This window comes from Geotrypetes seraphini, chromosome 9 (assembly GCF_902459505.1).
Source record: "Geotrypetes seraphini chromosome 9, aGeoSer1.1, whole genome shotgun sequence".
Lineage (NCBI taxonomy): Eukaryota > Metazoa > Chordata > Amphibia > Gymnophiona > Dermophiidae > Geotrypetes > Geotrypetes seraphini.
In genome coordinates this window covers 89,430,202-89,453,496 of record NC_047092.1, presented here as the reverse complement: position 1 = coordinate 89,453,496, position 23,295 = coordinate 89,430,202, and the positions used below count along the sequence as shown (strand labels likewise).

The following is a 23,295-nucleotide window of genomic DNA, read 5'->3' as shown; positions in this document are numbered from 1 at the left end:
GGATCTCGTTGAGTCCCCCCCAAAATAAAGGCTCCCCTGCAGCCTGGAAGGAGTCTATTGGATTCAGAGCATCAGCATGGAAGCCGGGGGGGGGGGGGGGAGACTCAGATTTCTCTATCACTGTCTGGGAATCTTTCCCTGATAACAGTTTTCTTCCCTACAGCAAGGTGTGTCGGTGAGGGTGTCCATTCCACAGACTTTGTACTCAGCTGAAACTGTGAGTGGGGCATGTGGGGGGAAAGACCCTTCTGAAAGTTCGGTAGGTGTGAAAAATAAGAGCCAACCATTAAAACCTTAGAGGTATTTTGGGGATGCTATACAGGACTTAAATTACTCTTTTTTTGAGAAGAGTGGATAAAATGGAGGGTGAAATGAAAAATGTTTCTAAACAAATTGCTTCTCAGTCCCAAGGCTTAGTTCAGCAATTGGAGAAAGTAATAATTTTGAAGCAGAAAGTGGAGAAGGTACAGAATCTGGGAGTAGCTTTGGTGAAAGATAAGACCTTAACCCAACGAAAGATTGAATATTTGGAAAATCAGTCAAGAAGGAATAATCTGAGATTCTTAAATTTTCACAAGTCCCTTTGATATTAGCAGTGACTTGGTGAGATGATATTTGAAGGAGGTCCTTAAGATACCAGATGAAGCACTTCCACCGATTGTGAAAGCTCAGTATTTTTCTGGGACAGAAACGGGAGGTGCTGGGACCTCGGGGAGACCTGATCCGATGGTGAACTTAACTGACTTTCTGAAATCATCTCTTGAAATAGTTACCCAAAGACTGACTCTAATTGTAACATTTGCTTTGGAGCTGGATCACAATAATGTTTTACGCTTATATTTCTGTAATATTAAATCAGCAATTTATGGGATCAAATATTCGGATCTTTCCAGATTTATCTAGACACACACAAAAGAGGCGCCAATCATTCTTGGCCTATAAACCAAGAGTGAATGCTTTGGGGGCCAATTTTGTATTGAAGTTTCCTTGTATTGCTTGAGGGTTCAACTTTTACTTTTTTTTTTTTTTTAATAAATCTTTATTCATTTTTAAAACTCACAATAAGTGTAACATAAAATACAATTATTTTATACTTTAACATCACTTAATAAATCATCAAATTCGAACTCATCAAATATTCCCCCTCCCTTATACCCAACAATTATTCCTAAGCAAAATAAATCATGAAATATTCTCACCCCTCACCCCACCCTGGACGTGTATGAACAAAAGGGAAAAAATTATTATTTATTCTATGCAGTAATTTCAATCTTTACAGTATCTTGTTAATGGCTCCCAAATAACCTGAAATTTCTTAAAATTTCCCTGCTGCATGGCAATTATCCTTTCCATTTTGAATATGTGACACAAAGAGTTCCACCAAAAGCTATAATTCAGCCTATCCCAATTTTTCCAATTACCGTATTTTCACGCATATAACGCACATACGCGTATAGCGTGCGGGAACACAGCATGTAGGTAAACAAATTTCCATATAGCGCGCACATGCGTATACCGCGCATGCTGCTCATTGAAGTAAAACCTCCTCCTGCCTTGCCGCTCGGAGTTCTCCTGCCTTTCAGCCCCAAATTCTCCTGCCTTGCCGCTCGGAGTTCTCTTGCCTTTCAGCCCCAAATTCTCCGCCTTGCCGCTCGGAGTTCTCCTGCCTTTCAGCCCCAAATTCTCCTGCCTTGCCGCTCGGAGTTCTCCTGCCTTTCAGCCCCAAATTCTCCTGCCTTGCCATTCGGAGTTCTCCTGCCTTTCAACCCCAAATTCTCCTGCCTTGCCACTTGGAGTTCTCCTGCCTTTCAGCCCCGAATTCTTCTGCCTTTCAGCCCCAAATCCTCCTGCCTTGCCGCTCAGAGTTCTCCTGCCTTTCAGCCCCGAATTCTCCTGCCTTGCCGCCCCAACTCTCCTCTCGCTGCCCTGCTCCTGTCTTGCTGCCCCGACTCTCCTGCCCTTCCCCCGCAGTGTGAGCCCATGGTTTTAACCCGTGAGTTTAAAGCGAGTTAAAACCAAGGGCTCGTGAAGTATTAATAAAGTAAAAAAAAGAAAAAGCAGCTCTGTAAGCATGCGCAGACCATCTACAGACAAAGAAGATGGTCTGAGCATGCTTGCGCTCAGTTGTCTGCGCCGGGTTGTCGGCGCGCTTTTGACCTGTCACCGTGCGGCGCGCTTTTGACCTGTCACCGTGATGGGCCTTTGTCGCGGCGCGCTTTTGATCACCGGGGCCGTGTCCCTTCTCATCCCGTTCTGTTGTCTATCTGGCCTTGTAATTGGCCCAGTGACCCATTGACTAGTATTTTGCGTATACAACAGCATCCCAGCCATTGGGTAAGTCTATAAAAGATCATTAGTGCTGCATGTAGAGCCCACATTTTAATTTCTATCTCTTCAGATTGGTATTCTGCATTTATCTAGTAGAGTTTATCGATTAAATTTAAATTTACCGGTAAAGTTTTTTTCTAAAATGCCATAATGCCAAGAATGAGACGAAAGTCATATACAGCGGACTTTAAGCTTAAAGTCGTTGCGAAAGCTGAGGAAATAGGCAACCGGGCTGCAGCGAGAGAGTTCGATGTTATAGAAACATCGGTGCGTGAATGGAGAAAAGATAAGAAGGAACTGGAGAAATGCAATCCGCGAAAACGGGCACGTCGTGGGGCCAAACCAAAATGGCCTCAGCTGGAGGAAGACTTGAAGCAGTGGATTCTGGGGAGAAGGGAACAAAATCAATCAGTCTCTACTGTTGCAATTCAGATGAAGGCAAAACTACTTGCCAATGGAAGAGGAATACCCGACTTCAAAGCTGGCTTCACATGGATCTTGAAATTTATGAAAAGGAACAGACTATCGGTTCGAATGAGAACAACTGTTGGCCAGCAACTTCCGGATGACTGGCAGCAAAAATTGATCGATTTCCATGACTTTGCCGCCAAAGAAATATCTGAACTTGGCATCACTGCAAAGGACGTCATCAACATGGATGAAATTCCAATGGCATTCGACATTCCAGCGACAAGAACCGTAGCCCCCACAGGTACTAAATCTGTTACCATCACCACAACTGGGCATGAAAGAACGTGTTTTACAGTAGTTCTTGGTTGCTCAGCTAGCAGGGTTAAGTTAAAGCCCATGGTCATTTTCAAAAGGGTCACTATGCCCCGTGAAAACTGTCCACCAGTGTGGTTGTACACTGCAACAAGAAGGGATGGATGGACTGCGACGTAATGAGATTGTGGGTAGATAAATGCTTTAGGGCAAGACAGGGTGGATTTTTTTCAAAAAAATCCTTGTTAATTTTTGATGCTATGGCTGCCCACAAAGAAAAAAAATGTTCAGGCCTACATTAATTCTACTTGTACCCACATCGCTGTGATACCTGGAGGCCTGACATGTAAGCTGCAGCCACTTGACATCGCAGTGAATCATCCATTCAAGACTTTTGTTAGAAGGGAGTGGGAGGAGTGGATGCAGAGCGGCACACACGAGTACACACCCACGGGGTGGCTGAAGCGGGCAAGTTTCACAGAAGTCTGCAAGTGGGTGGCTTCAGCATGGGATAAAATAACACCAGATACTATTCGAAACGGATTTAGAAAAGCGGGCATTGTTTATGAAACCAATGACACTAATCATGCAGTGAAAGGAGGCAACAACACGGATATCAGCGATGATGATGACGGCGATGACGATATCACTTCGGAAGTAAACGAGGATGGTCTGCAGGCCGTGCTCACTTTATTTAATGATGATGATGACAATTCGGATTTTGATGGATTCAACGATTCAGATGACTGTGATGATGATGACTGAATAAACCAGTAAACTTTGTTTGTTTACAACTTTACCGTAATTACGGTAACTATTTAGATTATTTTGTCCTCGATACTTCGTTTGATCTAGATTAAATGTTATAGTTTATAAGAATGAACATGTGATATCTGTTCTTGTTGCTGAATTCATACTCACTAACTCGAGGGCTCTTGATCTAGATTAAATGTTATACGGTAGTTTATAAGAATGAACAGTTTTTTTCTTTTGAAGTTTTTGGTTGGAGGGTGTGTGAATGGTGCGTGAGTTCTCCTATGTCTGGTTGAGGTGGATTGAATTATTTAGCTGAAGAAATTACGGTAGTAACCCCCCCCCCTCCCCATTCCACACACATTACGGTAATTCTCTTCCATTTTTGTTCCCATTATAAAAAACACTGATAAGTTCCCAGAAAAAAAATATATTAAAATAAGAAGTGAAAACAAAGGCCCCTACAGATGAGAACATAAGAATAGCCTAACTGGGTCAGACCAATGGTCCATCATGCCCAGTAGCCCATTCTCATGGTAGCTACAGTAATCTAGGTCACTAGTACCTGGTCAAAACCCAAAGAGTAGCAACATTCCATGCTACCGATCCAGGGCAAGCAGATACTGGTACTTCCCCCATGTCTTAATAACAGACTATGGACTTTTCCTCCAGGAATTTGTCCAAACCTTTCTTAAATCCAGCAACGCTATCTGCTTTTACCATAACTTCTGGCCACTTCATTTTTAAGCTTAGATCTTTCCTTCCAAACAGAGACCTTGCTAGATGTCAAATACAGAAAGAACACGGTAACTTCACAAGGACTTAGTTGTGCAGGAAATGTGAATCTCCTCATACACCCACCATATAGTGCAAAAATGTGCAAAGGTCTGTTTTTTTTCTTTCGATCACTACATAGCCTAATGCCATACAAGCAGCGCTGTTACAAACACATTCTGAAGGTCAATGCTAAGGTTAACAAAGTTTCCTTCCTTGGACCACAAGGAGATACTGACAAACCACTGGAAGAGATCCCAAAACAACTACCCAGGCACAACACCCAAAGACCCACTCAGTGTGTGAACCAGTTGAGTGGAGTGGACTAACTGGGGGGTGGAAATGGGCCCGGAGTTTGCTCAGCAGAATTTCCCAGACCACCTCTTCCTCTCAACACATTGACACACTGCTGCTGCTGCTGCTGCCACCACCACCACCACTAGGAACACCTCGGGTAGGCCAGCAATGCTTATAAACTTTATAAAACACATTATTATATTTTCTTATAAAGCAAATATTTTAACTGAACTCTCTGACATTCACAAAAATAAAGGAAGAAAAGTTCCCATTTCCTGCTGTCTCATGTCCCCGGCCTATACAATATTTTTCTTCTGCAGACCCTTCAAAAGTCTGACCAAATCATTGTTTCACTTGCATTATAAAGTACTGAGGATGCCATCTCTCCCCAATCCCAGGTCCTAAAGTCTAAGACAGTAGCGCAAACTAGTGCTGCCAGATTCAGGAAAAAAAATTTTGATTCAGCCTATTGAATTGGTTTTTCGATTTGATTTTCCTGCTCAATTGGGTGTTTGTTTTTTTCAAACATCCTGGTGGGTTTATTTTATAGCTTTTTCACCCCCTTTGGCTTCTCCTAACCACACTGGCGCTGTGGTGTAAATAAAATAAAGAAACAAAAAGGACTTTTTCTCTCTCTGTTAAATCCTAGCTCACGTTTGCGGTCTAACACCAGCTCTGGCAGGATACACTTTTCAAATCTGACATATTGTAATCACAAAACAGAAAATAAAATTACCGGTAGTTTTTCTACCTTTTGTTGTCTGGTTATTTTTCAAATCTTGTTGCTCCAAGGCTCTGATTGTCTTCTGATAACTTGCTTGCCAGGGTCTCCTTTCTGCATGCTAACCATCCATCTGCCATCTCTTTCCTCCCCTTCCGTTTCCCTTCCCTCCCCAGGTCTGGCATCTTTCCTTTTTTTGTCTCCCTCCACAGATCCATCTTTTCTTAACTACCCTTTCATCCAGCATCTATCCCCCCTCCCCACCACCCCAGGGTCCAACTTCTCTCCCTTTCTGTTTCTTCCCTCCCTAAAACCCATGGTCCATCATCTCTCTCCCTCTCCTCTATTTTCAGACCCATTATTTCTTCCCACCTAAAGTCCGGCAAATGCGCATCTCTTTGAACCCCCCTCCGTGTACTTCTACACCAGGGCCACCCCCACCCCTGAAGGCCTGTCCCCCCTTAAAGGTCTGCCTGTCCCCCCTTGAAGGCCTGCCTGCCTGTCCCCCCCCTGAAAGCCTATCCCCCCTTGAAGTCCTGTCCCCCCCCTTTAAGGCCTGTCCCTCCCTTGAAGGCCTGCCTGCCTGTCCCCCTTGAAGGCCCGCCCCACCCCGAAAGACCGCTCGCCCCCACCCTGAAGGACTGCTCGCCCCCCCACCCTGAAGGACCGCTCGCACCCCCACCCCGACGTCCGATTCACCCTCCAGGCCCCCGCACCGTTTGCGGTGGAGAAGCAGCCTGCCGTGGGTTCGCGAAGCCAGTGAGCCCTGCGCTGCTTCCTCCGCCGCGGTCCCGGATATCGGGGGGGGGGGGGGGAACCAGCAATGTAAAAAACAAATTGTATAACGCGCTCACGGATATAACGCGCATGGTTATGTAAAATCGTGTATAGTGCGCGCGTTATTTGCGTGAAACTATGGTATTCGTAATCTGTTATAAGGCAATCCCTGTCATAATGAGTAGAAGCTTATTATTATTAGAGGATATTTGGCATTTAGCTCTCATTGACATGCCAAACAACGGTGTCATAGGATAATGCCACCGGTTTATCTAACAAATTATTTGACTCCATATTGATTTCCAGAAAGCAAGTATCAATGGACAATAGAATAACAGATGATCTAATATCCCAGTTTCAAGATGACAATGCCAGTATCTATTACTTTTTTTGACCAAAAACAGCTATTGGATTTTCTTGTAGCTAAAAAGGAGATTAAGGTGACTGTATGCTCTCTAATGGGGTAGAAATGCTGTGATCAGGCTGAAACAATGGTGTGGAGAAGCCTCCAGGGAAAGTATTTTGATTTTTTTCCTTACCCTTTATTTCTATGTATCTTGGATCCTATATCCGATAAATTGTAGACTGTCATAAATTGATGTTTTTTCCTGATATTTTGATTTCTTTTTGTTGTTTTACTGAAATTTCATTATCATGGATATATTAAAGTGATTGTAAATTTTAAATGTTAGAAAAATTAAAAAAAAATAATTAAATAATTAATTTATGGAGCATGTATGGTTGGGCAGACTGGATGGACCATTCAGGTCTTTATCTGCTGTCATTTACTAAGTTACTAACCTAAGAACATAAGAATTGCCGCTGCTGGGTCACTCCCGCGGCGGCCCTTAGGTCAAAGACCAGTGCCCTAATTGAGTCTAGCCTTACTTGCATATGTTCTGGTTCAGCAGGAACTTGTCTAACTTTGTCTTGAATCCCTGGAGGGTAATTTCCCCTATAACAGCCTTCGGAAGAGCGTTCCAATTTTCTATCACTCTCTGGGTTTGTAAGGAATCTATCCCCTTTTAACTTTAGAGAGAGCCCTATCGTTCTCTCTACCTTGGAGAGGGTGAGCAACCTGTCTTTATCTACTAAGTCTATTCCCTTCATTGTCTTGAATGTTTTGATCATATCCCCTCTCAGTCTCCTCTTTTCAAGGGAGAAGAGGCCCAGTTTCTCTAATCTCTTACTGTACGGCAACTCCTCCAGCCCCTTAACCATTTTAGTCACTCTTCTCTGGATTCTTTCAAATAGTGCAATGTCCTTCTTCATGTACGGCGACCAGTGCTAGACGCAGTATTCCAGGTGGGGGCATACCATGGCCCGGTACAGTGGCATGATAACCTTCTACGATCTGTTCGTGATCCCCTTCTTAATCATTCCAAGCATTCTGTTCGCCTTGTTTGCAGCCGCCGCGCATTGCGCGGACGGCTTCATTGACTTGTCTACCAATACTCCCAAGTCTCTTTCTTGGGGGGGTCTCTCCGAGTTCTGCACCGGACATCCTGTATTCGTGTATAAGATTTTTGTTACCGACATGCATCACCTTACACTTATCCACGTTGAACCTCATTTGCCTTGTCGCAGCCCATTCCTCGAGCATATTTATGTCATGCTGCAGGTCTTCGTAATCCTTCTGTGTCTTCACTACTCTGAATAACTGTATCATCCGCAAATTTAACCAATTTGCTCTTCGTACCAAATTGCAGGTCATTTATAAATATGTTGAAGAGCACGGGCCTAAGCACCGAACCCTGCGGCACTCCACTCGTGACGCTTTTCCAGTCCAAGCATTGTCCATTTACCCCTACTCTCTGTTTCCTATCTGCCAATCAGTTTTAATCCATGTGAGTATATCACCCTCGATTCCATGGCTCGCAATTTTTCAAAGTAGTTGTTCATGTGGGACCTTATCAAACACCTTCTGAAAATCCAGATATACAATGTTGACCGGGTCACCCTTGTCTGTCTGCCTGTTTACTCCCTCGAAGAAGTGCTGTAAGTTTGTTAAGCAAGATCTTCCTTTGCTGAAACCATGCTGGCTGGTCCTTATCAGATTGTGTCCGACCAGGTGATCAATGATGCGGTCCTTTATCAGCGCCTCTACCATCTTTCCCGGTACCGAGGTCAGACTCACTGGTCTGTAATTTCCCGGATCCCCCCCTGAACCTTTCTTGAAGATTGGCGTAACATTCGTCACTTTCCAGTCTTCTGGAATCCTCCCTGATTTGATCGACAGATTGGCTATTAGTTGAAGCAGTTCAACTATAACCCCGTTCAGTTTCAAGTTTATTAAAAAATTTGATTTGATCGCAATATCATAATCCAATGCGATTTACAAATAGTAATAAAATCAGGGTAAAAAAAAAAAAAAAAGAAAAAACCCAACAAAAACAAAGACCGCACAATTGTTAAAACTATGACACTACAGGAGGAAGATAGGTTTAATTACAATTCATAAAAAAATAAAATGAACATAGGGGTTAAGACAATAGGATGAGAAATAGTTACCCACTTAATTTTCATTTAAAGGAATTCTAGTCCACTATAGGATGTTTAAGTTATATAGAATTCAGGAAGCTCAGTAAAAGGCATCCTTAACGAGCCAGCTTTTCAAGTGATTTTTCTTCCCTAATATAAATTGGAAGCGAGTTCCAGATCTGAGGTGCCGTAACAGAGAAGATCACGTCCCTCCTCGAGTAAATGAATCTTAGTGAGGGGACTGAGAGGAGAGATTTCTCCTCAGATCTTAAAGATCTTGTTGGAACGTAAGGGCTTAGAAGTCTTTCTAAGAATGCAGGAACTTTATTCATTAACGTTTTATGTATAAGTAATGCTGTTTTGTATATAATTCTATAGTTTACGGGTAACCAATGTGCTTCTTTCAATAACGGAGTCACACGATCAAATTATTTTCTTCTGGTAATTATTTTTATTGCGGTATTTTGTAGGATTTGTAAAGTTATTCCCTTGTACAAGGTGTTACAGTAGTCTATTTTTGAGTGAATTAGAATATTCAATGATGATTTGTCAAGGAATGAAGATAACGATCTAATCATCCGTAGCCTATAGAAACAGCTTCTAATCAATGAACTTATTTGCCCGTGATAATTCAATTTCTGGTCCAGAATAACCCCTAGTATCTTAACCATTGAAAACTTCCTTTATTATTGTTTTACTGATATTTATGCACAATCCTAATCTATGCCCTTCCTTACATGGAATAGCATAACCTCTGTTTTAGATGTATTAAGAGCTAGTTTGTTGTCGTATAGCCATTTGTAAATTTTCAATAATTTCTCATTGACTGATAAGATTTCTTCTGTTGAATTTGAATCTAGGGGGTACAAAAGTTGAACATCAGCAGCATATGCAAATGGTGTAAATCCGATTGATTGACTAAGAGTTAACAGAGGGGCCAAAAATATGTTAAAACAATAAGGGTGATAAAACTTGAGCTTTGAGGAATCCCAAAACTTGTTGAAATTGTATTCGAAGATGAGTTATTTAATATTACCTTTGGTGAATGCTCAGAAAAATATGACTGAAACCATTGGAAAAACGTTATCAGTTATTCCTAAGGATCTGAGTCTATTTAGAAGGAGATGATGATCTATAGTGTCAAAGGCTGAAGATAAATCTAAGGATCTGAGGAGAACAGATTGATGATGATCCAAAAAGTAAAGAACAGAGGATGTCAGGCCTATTAGAGAATGTTCAGTCGAATGATGTTGTTGAAAGCCTGTTTGATGTGGGTGTAAATCTCCAATTTTCTCAATGAATTCAGAGACCTGATTAAAAACTATTTTTTCTGTCATTTTTGCTATAAAGGGTATTTTTGCTATCGGTCGAAAGTTGGTTGAAGAGGAGGTGTGGTCCAGAACGCCGACGCTTCGCAGCGGCAGGTCAAAGCAAGGCTAAGATCGGGCTTGACGAGGAGGTGCAGTCCAGAACGCCACCGCTTTGTGGTGGCAGGTCAAAGCAAGGCTAAGATCTAAAAACAAAAATTAAACAGGTAAACCATAAAAGAAATAAAAGTAGACAAATAAATGCTAATACTATACAAATAAAAAAAGCTAGCAGTGACTATGCCAGTGAAAATCAATGGTGCACTTGTGGTGTGCAGCAAAATCCAGTGATTACCCTCGAATGGATGCCTTCCGGTCCCGGGGATTTATCATTTTTAAGCCTATCAATCTGCCTGCATACCTCTTCTAGACTGACCGTCAACCCTGTCAGTTTCCTGCGTATAGTTGTCGGCTTCTGGTATATTGTACATATCCTCTTCAGTAAATACTGACGCAAAAAATGTATTCAGTTTATTGGCGATGGCTTTGTCCTCCTTTAGTACTCCCTTTATTCCATGGTCATCCAACGGCTCCATCTTTTTCGGAGGGCACCAATGCTGGAAAGTTTTCCATGCCTTAGCGTAATCAGATACAGTAGATGACTTTTTAGACTTGAGAAGAGTGGTAATGATCACAACCAAATAGCCCTTATGTTCTAAGGCTGTGTGCTTAAGAGCCATGCCATAAGAGCAAAGAGACTTGGGTCCTCCATGCAGACTGGGACTTGAGTAAGAAGGTCCAGAAGGGTACTCAACCACAGGCTGAGACCCAGGTAAGGACGCATCAGATATGTGTACCACGATCTGCGAGGCCCATCTGGAACCACCAGAATGACGCAGCCTGGATGAGTTGTGATGCGCTGAAGTACTCAAGACGATCATGGGTCAGGGAGGAAAGACATACAGGAGAACCTTAGGAGACCTCCTGCACTAGGGTGTCGAGCCTCTCACTTCCGGACTCTGATCTTTGGCTGAAGAAAACAGCTGCTTTCTTGTTCCCTGCCATGGCCATGAGGTTGAAGTGGGGCCCCCACAGTGCCAAAACATTGTCTTGAACACTGCTGAGGACAACTCCCACTCTCCTGGATCCAATGTCTGTTTCCTGAGGAACTCGGCTTGAACATTGTTGACTCCTGCCACATGCGCCGCAATTAGTGCTTGGAGGCCACATTCTGCCCACAGAAAAAGGAGGGAGGCTTTTTGAGCTAGAGTGGTGCTCCTGGTCCCTTCTTAGCAATTGACATAGGCTACTGCTGTTGCATTGTTGGAGAAGACCTGGACTGCTTGGCCCTCCAGTCTTCCGCAATCTCACCAAAGCCAGATGAATGTCTCTTAGCTCCAACCAGGTGATAAGACCATATCCTCTGAGAAGGCGTCCAACACCCCTGGATTGGATGAAGATTGCAGTGAGCTCCCTAGTCTCGAAGGTGTATTCGTCATCACCACTACCCAGGAGTCAATCCACAGGGGAACTCCCTTGCAAAGAGACTGTGGAAGAAGCCACCAATCTATATTGGCCTGAGCCTCAAGTCCAGGGAAGCCTGGTCTGCAAGGCATCCCATTGTGGAACCAGCAAGAGAATAAAGCATTCATGAAGAGTGCATGTGCACTCTTGCTCAGGGAACCACATCCAAAGTGGCCGCCATGGACCCCAGAACTTGAAGATAGTCCCACGCTAATGGAACCTGCTTCTCCAGAAGGGAAGAATTTAGAGAGCACAGCTTCTATCTGCGTTCCTCTGGAAGACAGATGTGGCCCACAGCCATATCGAACAGAACACCCAGATATTCCAGAGACTGCAAAGGCATCAGATTGCTCTTCTTGTAATTTACAATCCAGCCCAGGCCCTCTAGTATTGGATCACCTGATCCACTATGCGCCGACCCTCTGCCAATGAGAGAGCTCTGATCAGCCAGTTGCCAAGTAAGGGTGAACCTGCAGACCCATCTTCTGCAAGGAAGCTGCTATGACCACTATTACTTTGGTGAAGTTCGCCCAAAGGGCAGGACAGAGAACTGGTAATGATTTTCCAAAACATGGAACCGTAGAAATTTGCAGTGGGCCAGAAAGATCAGAATGTGCAAATAAGCCTCTGTGAGATCCAGAGGGGCAAGGAACTCTCCTGGGGTCACTGCTGCTATGACCAATCACATGGTCTCCATGCGAAAGCGGGGAATCTTGACAGCCACATTGACGTGCTGAAGATCCAGAATTGGCCTCCAATATTCAGAGCCTTTCTTTGGCATGATAAAGTATATAGAGTATCTGCCTGATCCTGAGAGGTCAGGCGGTACAGGCTCTATAGCTTGAATATCAAGCAAGCGTTGAACAGTGGCTTGAACCTTGATTGCCTTATCTGGACACCTCACGGGAGAGTCCACAAGCCAATCCGTCAGAGGCTGAGCAAATTCCAACTTGTAGCCCGATCGAATAAAGTCCAGAACCCACTGGTCAGATGTAATTCGAACTCAAGTGGTAGAAATGTCTAGAGTCTGCCCCCAATATGTAGAGGAGCATCCCTCACCCTGGCATCATTTCACCTCTTTGGCGGAGGGCACAGGAGCAGCAGAAATCTGGTTATGCCTGTAGCTGGAGAAACTGTTGCTGGGAGCCCTGGGAATACCTCCGAGTCGTGGTGCTTGCATACAAGCAGGAAAACCTAGAGACATGAAAATTAGAGTGCTCAGACCCCCTAGAGGGCCTGAGTCTGCTGTCAGGCAAGGATTTAGGGCAACGATCCACCACTGAATTCATGAGGTCGTCCAGACCTTTGCCAAACAACAACTGCCTCTTAACCCTTTCAGGACCATAAGGATCGTAGGCCAATTTTTGTGGTTTTGACGACATTTTTATGGTAAAAAGGGCTTGCAGATGCCAAAAAATTGATTTTTTTTGTGAAATATCATTATTTTTTTTAAAAAAAATCACACTTCTGGCTTATGGACAGTGTGGCAAGTGAATCTTCTCGTCAATCTGGCAACGACGCTAATGAATGAATGTCGGAACCAGTTTGTTTACATAAAGGCAGTATCATATGGAATCCGTACATATCAAATTTAGAACTGTAGACTATCCCAATCAAAATTTATAGGATTTTAAAGTTATGGGACAAATATGTCCCTTGGTCCTGAAAGGGTTAAAGGGAAGTTTGGCCAAAGTAGCTTTAGAAGTGGAATCACCAGCCCATTGCCTGATCCAGAGCATCCTGTGAGCTGAAATGGAGTACGCTGACACTTTGACAAACACTTGCATCATGTCTTATAAGGCGTCAGCAACATTGTTTATTGTTTATTCAGAATTTTGATTAAATGCTTTTTCGAAACTACAAAGCGTTGAACAAGGTTTAAAATAACATTTAAACAAATTTAACAATTAAGACATATATTTATATAAAAAATTACTAGACTGACGACAATTACATACTGGGTAAATACGGACCTGAAGGCCCCTAAACACAAATAGGAAGGGGGGGAGAAATACAATTGATATAGAAAATGTGAGAAACGTTTAAGGTAAACACAAAAGGGACTGGGAAAATGAATATAAAAAACAAGAATAGGTTAATCTCTAAATTTCAGTTAATCAATTAAAAGCATCTTTAAAAAGAAAGCACTTTAAATTGCTTTAAAATTTTTTTTCCATTTTTAAGTCTAAAGGAAGAGTATTCCAGATCATAGGGGCTGTCACAGAGAAAATGGAGGTGCGACGAGTACCAATTATTTTTAAAGATGGAATGTTAAGATTGTATTGAGATATAGATCTTAAAGCTCTCGGCGGGTCATATGGGATCAAAAGTCTGTCTATGAATGCTGGCGTATTGAACTGCAAAGTTTTGAATGTCAGAAGGGCGATTTTATAAGTTACCCTGTGTGAGACAGGCAACCAGTGGGCTTTTTGAAGCAAAGGAGTAACATGATCAAATTTCTTTGCGCCAGAAATTATCTTAATGGCTGTGTTTTGGATAAGCTGCAAGCGTTTTAAGTCTTTATGATAGATCCCTTTTAATAATGAGTTGCAATAGTCCATTTTTGATATTACGAGTGCATGGATCAGAACATTCAGGGAACTAACATCAAGTAGCGGGGCCAATGATCGAATCATCCTTAATTTATAAAAACAATTTTTAACCAATGCACTAATTTGTGGACGAAATGTTAATTTATTGTCTATAAGGACACCTAATATTTTAGTAGTTGTGATTGGTGGAAGTGAAGTATTTTCAATGGTGACTGGAGAAATTAATTGTGCTCCCTCTTTACCGGGGAAGAGGAGAGTGTTAGTTTTTGAAATGTTTAAAGAAAGTTTATTAGTATTTAACCAGTCATGAACTTTACTTAATTTATGATTAATTAAGTGAATCTCTGTTTGGCTATTGGGATCAATAGGGTGCAATAATTGTAGATTATCGGCATAGGCGTAAACAATAAACCCTATTGATTGGCAAAGGGTCAGGAGAGGAGCCAAATAGATATTAAATAAAAGAGGTGATAAGATGGAGCCTTGTGGAATACCAAAGTTAGAATGATAGGATTTTGAAACTGAGTTATTGAAATGTACTGTAGAGGCTCTTATCAAAAAAATAAGAGCGAAACCATTCAAGGGCTTGGTCAGCAACACCTATAGAAGAAAGGCGTTGCAATAAGAGATGATGATCAATAGTGTCAAACGCTGCTGCAAGATCTAAAGAGATTAATAGAACTGATTTATGTTGGTCAAGATAGTAATTTATAGTTGTAGTGAGACCAAGTAAAGAAGAAGTTGAGGGGGTGAATCCACAGCCTCATTTTCCAATGAGCAGAGCTGGGACAGACAGGCGCATGTGACAAAGGACGCCGCTGAAGCAGCCTTAATGCCCAGGGCAGCTGCATCAAAAAGCTTCTGGAGAACTACATCTACTCTTGGTCCTGCATATCTTTAAGCATCCTCACAGGGAAGAGAGGTGCACTTAAGTCACTTGAGCAACTAAAGAATCCACCCTAGACTGACACAGAAGTTGCAGGCACTCCTCTGCCAGAGGATACAAGTGGGGTATGGCTCTGGCAATCCTAAGAGTCCTTTCCGGAGAGTCATAGTGCTCCAAGACTAAAATGCTCATATCAGGGTGCCAGGAAAAAGTAGCAGATTGTGAACGCACACAACAAAGCCAGGAGGAAGACATGGATGAAGCTGGCTAAGTAACCAAATTTAGCTCATTTAAGGACTTCGATCTGGCAAAATGGTAGACTTAAGCAAGTGGAGTACCGTTGGATCATCCCCTGGTTCAAAGGATATAGAGGGGTCAACCAAGCCAGAAAACAACCCCAGATACCTCGATCCAGGGAGAGCTGCACTTGCAAATAAGGGGTCAGTGAGCCAGTCATATCATCTGGATCTGGGACAGTGACACTGACAAGAAGATGAGCCCAAAGAAGCAATGTTGCTCAGAGGTGGAGCAGGACTGTGCAGGAGAAGACCACTCGATATGAAATTCATGTCACAAATATTTCATAAAATCAGAGAAGGCCTCCGGCTACTGGGGCGCAATCAGTCCTAGATAACTTTCCCTTGTATTTCTTAGGCTGTGGAGGATCCATGACCTAACATATGGAAATATCCGCTGTGCCGAGCCCTGAAAAAAATGAGGGACGCCCCACTAGGCTAGCTGAGTGTTTAGACATCTGCTTAACTGGGGAAGAGGGGTAAGCTTTGCACCGCTGCCCCTTCCAACTGTGCCAAGTGGTGCAAGGATGCTGTAAAAGCACTAAAGTTGCGCAAACCTGCCATGAATTCATATTAGGAGAGACCAAGGGACTCCATCCTAAGTTCTGAGGCAAAAAACTGCAAAATAAAAAAGCAGGGGCTTTTGAAAAAAAGATAACTAAAATCCAAGATGGCTTCCGCTAAGAAATTCACACCAAAAACACGGTATTTTTTACAGAGATAAGTTTAAAAATAGCAATTTTAGGATTTGTTTAGGAGGGGGAATCCAGGGGAACATGCAGAAACCCTGAAAACATCAAATTCTAAACCTCCCCCGAGTCCTCTCACAGGCAGACAGCCTGTGTACTCACTGTGACCTGTGCTGAGATATCAGAGAAAGTGCTGGAGACTGCCTCAGATCTGGAACAGTAGCTGGATGAGAGATTCACTGCCTCATGCTGAGAATGCCTCTGATCTTGCTGATCTTCAAGCTGACAGTCTGCCTGACTGCACCTCCAGCCCTGCGGACTGACGGATGCGCTCAAGGATGGGCGGAGGCGTGAAAGCACAGCCGGCAACCTGCAAGATACTAATAAGTTTCCAAGGCAGGGTTGTCAAATGTCAGTCCTCAAGGGAAGCGAACCAGTCAGGTTTTCAGGATTTCCCAAATGAATATGCATGAGATCTATTAGCATACAATGAAAGCAATGCATGCAAATAGATCTCATACATATTCATTGGGAAAATCCTGAAAACCCGACTGGATTGCGGCCCTCAAGGACCGACATTTGATACCCCTGCTCCAAAGTATGCCCAACAACCTGCACACAAACCAAAGGTCCGGCAAAAATAAGAAATTGGGGACAGCCCCGAGCTCCTGTGAAGCAGATGCAGCCTGGTTGCTAGGTACCACAATGGATTGGCTTGACAGCTGCAGACCAAAGTCTATGATCTCAATGCAGGCAGAGCTGAAGAATCACTTCAAGCACCAGAAATCCTGAAAAGGGGATGAAAAATACACCAAATAAAATAATAAAATGGGGAGAACACAACAACACACTCCTCCAGGCACGCATGCTAAAGGAAAAAAAAATTGTGGGTGGAGCTAATGAGCCCAGTGAAGTATAGGAGACACACAGAAAGAAAATCCAGAGTTGATTCCTTCTGTACAGGCACATGGCCATAAGAACATAACCCAGTTGTCTAGAATGTCTCACCTATTGCATTGGAAGACCTACAATGAAGATCCTATTTATGAAGTAGAACAATTAGAGTTACAATATATAGTACAGATACTTATACTGTATACCACCCTTCACAAGACCATCAAGGAAGCAATTAGGAGTATAATCCAAAGCAAGATGTTTATATACTATTTCAAATTAGCTTCAATTGTTTAGCTTGCTGATAATTTAAATTGATGACGTAGTTAAGTGTATTTATGGGGTGAATATTTTCCTCCTTTTAGAATGAGTGACTCCTGACATTATATTACATTACATTAGGGATTTCTATTCCGCCATTACCTCGCGGTTCAAGGCAGATTACAAAAGAGTTATAGAAGATGGATTAAAGAAGATGTCTGGTCATTTTCAGGGAGAATAAAGAGTACAGTAGGCTGTTGCTGGGGGTTGGGGAGTTAGTGGAGGGAAGGAAGAGGACTTGTGATGTTAGGTCTTTTCCAGGTATTTTTTTTTGAGCAGTATATATGTGGTGTTAGGTTTTTTCAGGAATTTCTTAAATAGTATAGTCTTTATTTTTTTTCTGAATGTTTTGTAGTCTGGAGTTGCTATCAGTAGATTGAAGATTTGGCTGTCAAGTTTTGCTGCTTGAGTGGCCAGAAGGCCATCATATAGTTTTTTTACTTTTAACTTCTTTGATTGGAGGGTGTGTGAATGGGGTGTGAGTTTTCCTGTGCCTGGTTGAGGTGGTTTGGATGAGGTGGTTGTTCAGGTAGGTTGGGTTGTCTCCGTTTATAGTTTTAAATAGTAGACAAAATAATTTGAATAGTATTCTTGCTGGAATTGGGAGCCAGTGGGAATTGAGGTAGGCCTCTGTAATGTGGTCATGTTTCCTCAATGAATAGATGAGTCTCAGTACTGTTTTGAATTGTTTGTAATTGTTTTGTTATTGTTGCAGGGCAGGGGAGATAGAGGATATTGCAATAGTCTAGTAGACCTAATATTAGGGATTGTACTATGAGCTGGAACTGTATAATCTCGAAGAATTTCCGAACTTGTCTTAGGTTTCACATGAATGCGAAAGATTTCTGTATAGTTTTATTGATTTGCGGTTGCATGGTGCAGCATCTGTGTATTGTTATATCCAGTAGTTTTAGGGTGGATTGTATGGGGTAGTTAGTTGCGTTGATTTCTATATTGGTTATGGATGGGATTTTGTTGTTTTCGAGGAGGATGAATTTTGTTTTGTCTGGATTCAATTTCAGTTTGTGGTCTTTCATCCAAGTCGCCACTGTATCAAGCGTTCGATGTAGCGTTGCTGTCATGGAGGGCTGTGGTTGATCGAAAGGTATGAGAATTGTAATGTCATCTGCATAGCTATAGGACATGATGCCTTGTTTGTCCAAGTGGGTGCCGAGGGAGGCAGTGTAGAGGTTGAAGAGAGTAGGGGATAGTGGGGATCCTTGGGGTACGCCGCAGCAGTTGGCCCAAGGATCTGATTTTTCTTTATCTAATTTTACTCTGTAAGTTCTGGATTTCAGGAATCCTTCAAACCAAGAGTATACTTTATCTGTGATACCTATTGTGTCCACAATTTGAAGTAGGATGGTATGGTCCACCAGGTCGAATGCTGCGGTCAGATCCAGTTGTATGAGCATCATTTTTTTTCCTGTGTTGAGGTGTTGTCTTGCTGTGTCCATGAGGGATCCTAGCAGTGTCTCTGTGCTGAAGTTGGATCTGAAGCCAGATTGCCTGGGGTGAAGTATGTTATGGTCGTCTAGATAATTGGTGAGGAGTTTAGCTACTAGCCCTTCTATTATTTTGACATAGAGTGGTATCGAGACAATGGGTCTGTAGTTGGAAGGTTGGTCTGTTGGTCCTTTTGGGTCTTTTAGGATCGGGGTGATGATGATTTTGCTGAGTTCAGTTGGGAAAAGGACGTTAGTGAGCATGGTTTGTATCCATTAAGAACATAAGAAGTTGCCTCCACTTGGCCAGACCAGAGGTCCATCGCGTCCAGCAGCCCGCTCCCGTGGTGGCCCATCAGGTCCATGACCTGAAAAGTGATTCTTTGTCTGAAACCCTTCATTCCCCTTTTCCCTTCTATCTATTAACCTTCATAGTCCTATCTCTACTCTTATCTGTATCCCTCAATCCCCGAGTCCTTCAGGAATTTATCCAATCCCTCTTTGAAACCCCGTAATGTACTCTGTCCTATCACATCCTCCGGAAGCGCATTCCAGGTGTCCACCACTCTCTGAGTGAAAAATAATTTCCTAGCATTGGTTCTGAACCTATCCCCTTTCAATTTCTCCGAGTCCCCCCTTGTTCTTGTGGTTCCCAATAGGCTGAAGAATCTGCTCCGCTCCACCTTTTCTATGCTTTTCATGATCTTGTATGTCTCTATCATGTCTCCTCTGAATCTCTGCTTCTCCAGGGAGAAGAGCCCCAGCCTTTCTAACCTGTCTGCATATGAAAGGTTTTCCATACCTTTTATCATTTTTGTTACCCTTCTCTGAACCCTCTCAAGTATCGCCATGTCCTTCTTTGTAGGAGAAGAGCTCGGTATTTTGTGCTGGAAGTTTTTAGGAGATAAGGTGGACAGTGGTTGAGGTCGCAGGATGCATGGCTGCACTTTTTTGTAGAGTTTGTTGAATTTGGGCCATTGTATGTTAGAGAAGTGGACCATGTTCTGTCTGCTGCGGTTGAATCTTTTTCTGTGGGGTGTATTGTGCATTCAATAAGGTGGGTTGTGGTGTCATTGAGAATAACTCTGGCATTTGTAATTTTGTTCTGGAATTGTTCTGCTAGTAGGGTGGCTGAGGTTGGGCGTATTGTTCATGGTCAGGTAGGGTTTTATGTCAGTTAGAACTTTTAGGATTTCAAATAGTTTTTTGGTGTCTTGGGTTTCTGTGCCTATTAGGTTGGTGTAGTATGCTTTTCTCTTTTCCTTTAATTGTATTTTGTATTGTTTGTTAATTTTGACACAGGCACCACTGCCAAAAATGACCATGTTGAGTCTAGAACTCAGTATAATTGGGTTGAAGGACTTTATTGTATCTTTGTGGATTTCAATAAACTTTTAAAGACACTGGCTCTTACTTTTTGTTTTCTTTTGGATTACACCTGTTCACTGCTTCACTTTTTGGAGACTATATCAGAATTCTCTCCTCTTCATCGCTTCTTTAATTGTACTGGATTATTTTTGAAAATAAATTTATATATATTAGGGAAGGTGGGGATGAGATGAAGTAAGCTTTTGTAAATATCTACTTAAAATTATTACCACTATCTCTATATCTGAGCTTCTCTGTACTTTGTGCATCCTCACCTGCTGAATGGCCAACTCAAACTCATCCTTCCTGCTTGCTCTGTCTTCCCGAGTGCCGCCTTCTTGGTGTCTGAAGAGGTGCTGACAATCAGACCCACCAAACCTATTCAGTAGTCCCAAGCACTGACGCTGTGACAGGAGACAAAGGCGCCAATGAAACAAAGGCCACAAACTATGCAAAATGGAAAATTTGCATTTCATGGGTATTTCTACTTAGGCTTGTATGTTCATTATGATGACCATAAAATCTATATATTTTGTATTTTTTCTAATACAGTCAAACCTCGGTTTGCGAGTAACATGGTTTGCAAGTGTTTTGCAAGACGAGCAAAACATTTTCCCAAATTGTGACTTGCAAACCGAACATTGACTCGATTTGCGAGTCCCCCCGCCTGCAAACTGGCATCGCCCCCCACCTCACCCAGTAATGCCACCCCCCCGCGAACCAGCACCTTGCCCGCCCAAACTGAAGGCTTACCCCCATCTGACACTGGCACGCAGCACCAACCCACAGGAGGTGCCGGTGCCCAAAGATCCTGCCTCTTGTCGGATTTGGCCTTGAGCATCTGTGCATGTTCAAGGCCTTCTGGCTCCCACCTCTCTCCGAGATTCTCGGAGAGAACGAGAGCCAGAAGGCCATGAGCATGCGCAGACGCTCAAAGCCCAGTCCGGCAAGAGGCAGGATCTTCGGGCACCGGCACCTCCCATGGGTTGGTGCTGCGTGCTGGTGCCAGATTGGGGGGGGGGGGGGGTAAGCCTTCAGTTTGTGTAGGCGGGGAATGCCGGTTCGCGCCAGGGGGGGGGGCGAGTTTGACGGGGGGGGGGGGGAATGTGGAAGTGTACCAGTGGCCTCGGGGGTGGGGGAGATCTTTGGGGTTTGTGGTAGGGTGTGTAGCAGCGCCGGTGGCCAGAGGGGGGAGTTGAAACCAATCAAGCGAGTTTCCCTTACTTTCTATGGGGAAACTCGCTTTGATATACGAGTAATTTGGTTTACAAGCATACTTCTGGAACGCATATGCTCGTAAACCAAGGTTCCACTGTAATTTCTTTTCTAGTGGTGGTGAAAGGTACCAGAAAAATGGTTCAAAATACTCTGTTTACACACAGAAAAGCATATATAATAGCAGGATAACCTCTTCAGTTATTCTGCCAATATATATATCTCAAAGGCATTCTATAAATTATTTATAACCAAATGATTGTGTAAATATATAGAACACTACTGCTTTCATAGGTAAATGTACAATTACCAGCATACATGGCAACAGGGCTACTGAATGCTATTCTGTAACAGCACACATAAATGGCACAGCAAAGGAAACGCAAAGGACTGGTCAATATTCAAAATGATTTAACCGGCTGCTGACAGGTTAAATTATTTATTCTGGGTTATCCGCTAATTTTTAATGGCACTTAACTGATTATTGCTGCTGATAATTAGTGGCTAGTGCCTAAGTGAAAACTAGCTATTTTGGGAATGTTCTGGGGTCAGAGTCAGCAGTTGGCCAGTTAAATGCTGATATTCAATTATTAACTGATTAGAATAACTGCATAATCACGGTCCTCTATATGTGTTAACCCATATAAGTTCTGATTATCAACTTAACTGACTATGGCCCAGATGTACAAAGTTCAGACACCATAGTAAGAAAAAAAAAAAATAAAAAAAACAATGGTGGGAATGATTTTTCTTTTACCAGCAATGCTCAGCACAATAGCATGCAAATTATATGCATGTTACTTGTGCAGAGAATTGCTGGTAATAGGTAGAAGAACTGTGCCTGGTGCTTGCCAAGGTGCTTTCTCTGCCTTGATCAACTGAGCTGCAGGACTCCCTGAAGCCGCTGGCAGCTTCAGGGCTTTCCTGCTGCTCAGCTGTTCAGGGCAGGAAGAGCAGCTTATTTTTTTAATGGGCACAGATGTGAGGATGTTACATACACACATCTGTATCCATTAAAAAACAAACAACATAGGACCCCCCTCCCTGCATCCATGGGATCGACAGAAGGAATGCCCATTCTGTGGTCTAAAAACAATTCTAAACACATTAAAATAGAAATTTATTTCACTTATCTACACAACACACTGTACATTTTCAACATGGAAGAACAATTATAGAAATATTCAAAAATGATTAACAATCCAAAAAGTGTTGATGGTTTACATCTTCATGATGGTACTGACTGAATATAATGACCCTAAATGTGAAAAGGATTATATAAGAGATTTAAAAGACTATGTGTGTTTTAAGAGGTGAACTTGGTGAAAGTTGACATATTTTGTATACAACATACGTACCTATGGGGGAGCATGAAGATCTGTAGGAAAATAATTGGTACACCTACAAAAATTTTGTGTGTCAAAGAGGAGCAAAAGGAAAAGGCCAAGGGGAATTTATTAGGATATATTTACTGCACTTTAGAAAAAGTTCATCCAAGGTGGTGTACAGCAAGAACAATCTGGACATAGGCAACAGAAAATTTCATAGTCTCAAGGAACTACAAGATGGGAAGTATGAGATATGTAAGGAAAGATTAGGTACTTACTTTGATAATCTTCTTTCTAGCAAATAGGCACATCATTGTTGAACCTGTGGGTTGTGTATCTCTGAAAGCGAGATTCGGTGTAGAGAGCCTCATTTACATTTTTCTGCTCCGCCTCTCCTCATTCTGGGCTGTGCTGTATCTCCTCCGTTCATATCAAACATGATGGACAGCCTTAGAGAGTAGACATAAGAGGGAGGTGTACAGGGACTCTCCCCATGAAAACAAGTCTGTTCTGCTCATATAACAACATTTAACACAAAACATTCATTAACATTTGTACCGTACATGAGTTGGAATGAACTAGTCACCTACCCAGGACATACTGCACTAACAGTCTT

General features: G+C 42.6%; 1 protein-coding gene across 5 annotated transcripts in view; it reads right to left on the bottom strand.

Moving 5' to 3' along the window:
- Nucleotides 1-23,295, bottom strand: part of NUP205 (nucleoporin 205) — a 1,504,202-nt gene that overhangs the window by 228,994 nt on the left and 1,251,913 nt on the right. For all 5 annotated transcript variants that reach the window (XR_004540594.1, XM_033957880.1, XM_033957883.1 and 2 more), the window contains exon 37: nucleotides 20,412-20,540. Coding sequence is in view for 4 of the 5 variants with exons in the window: in XM_033957880.1 (XP_033813771.1) it covers nucleotides 20,412-20,540 (129 nt within the window). In the remaining variant the exon portion in view is untranslated. The remainder of the gene's footprint in view (nucleotides 1-20,411; nucleotides 20,541-23,295) is intronic.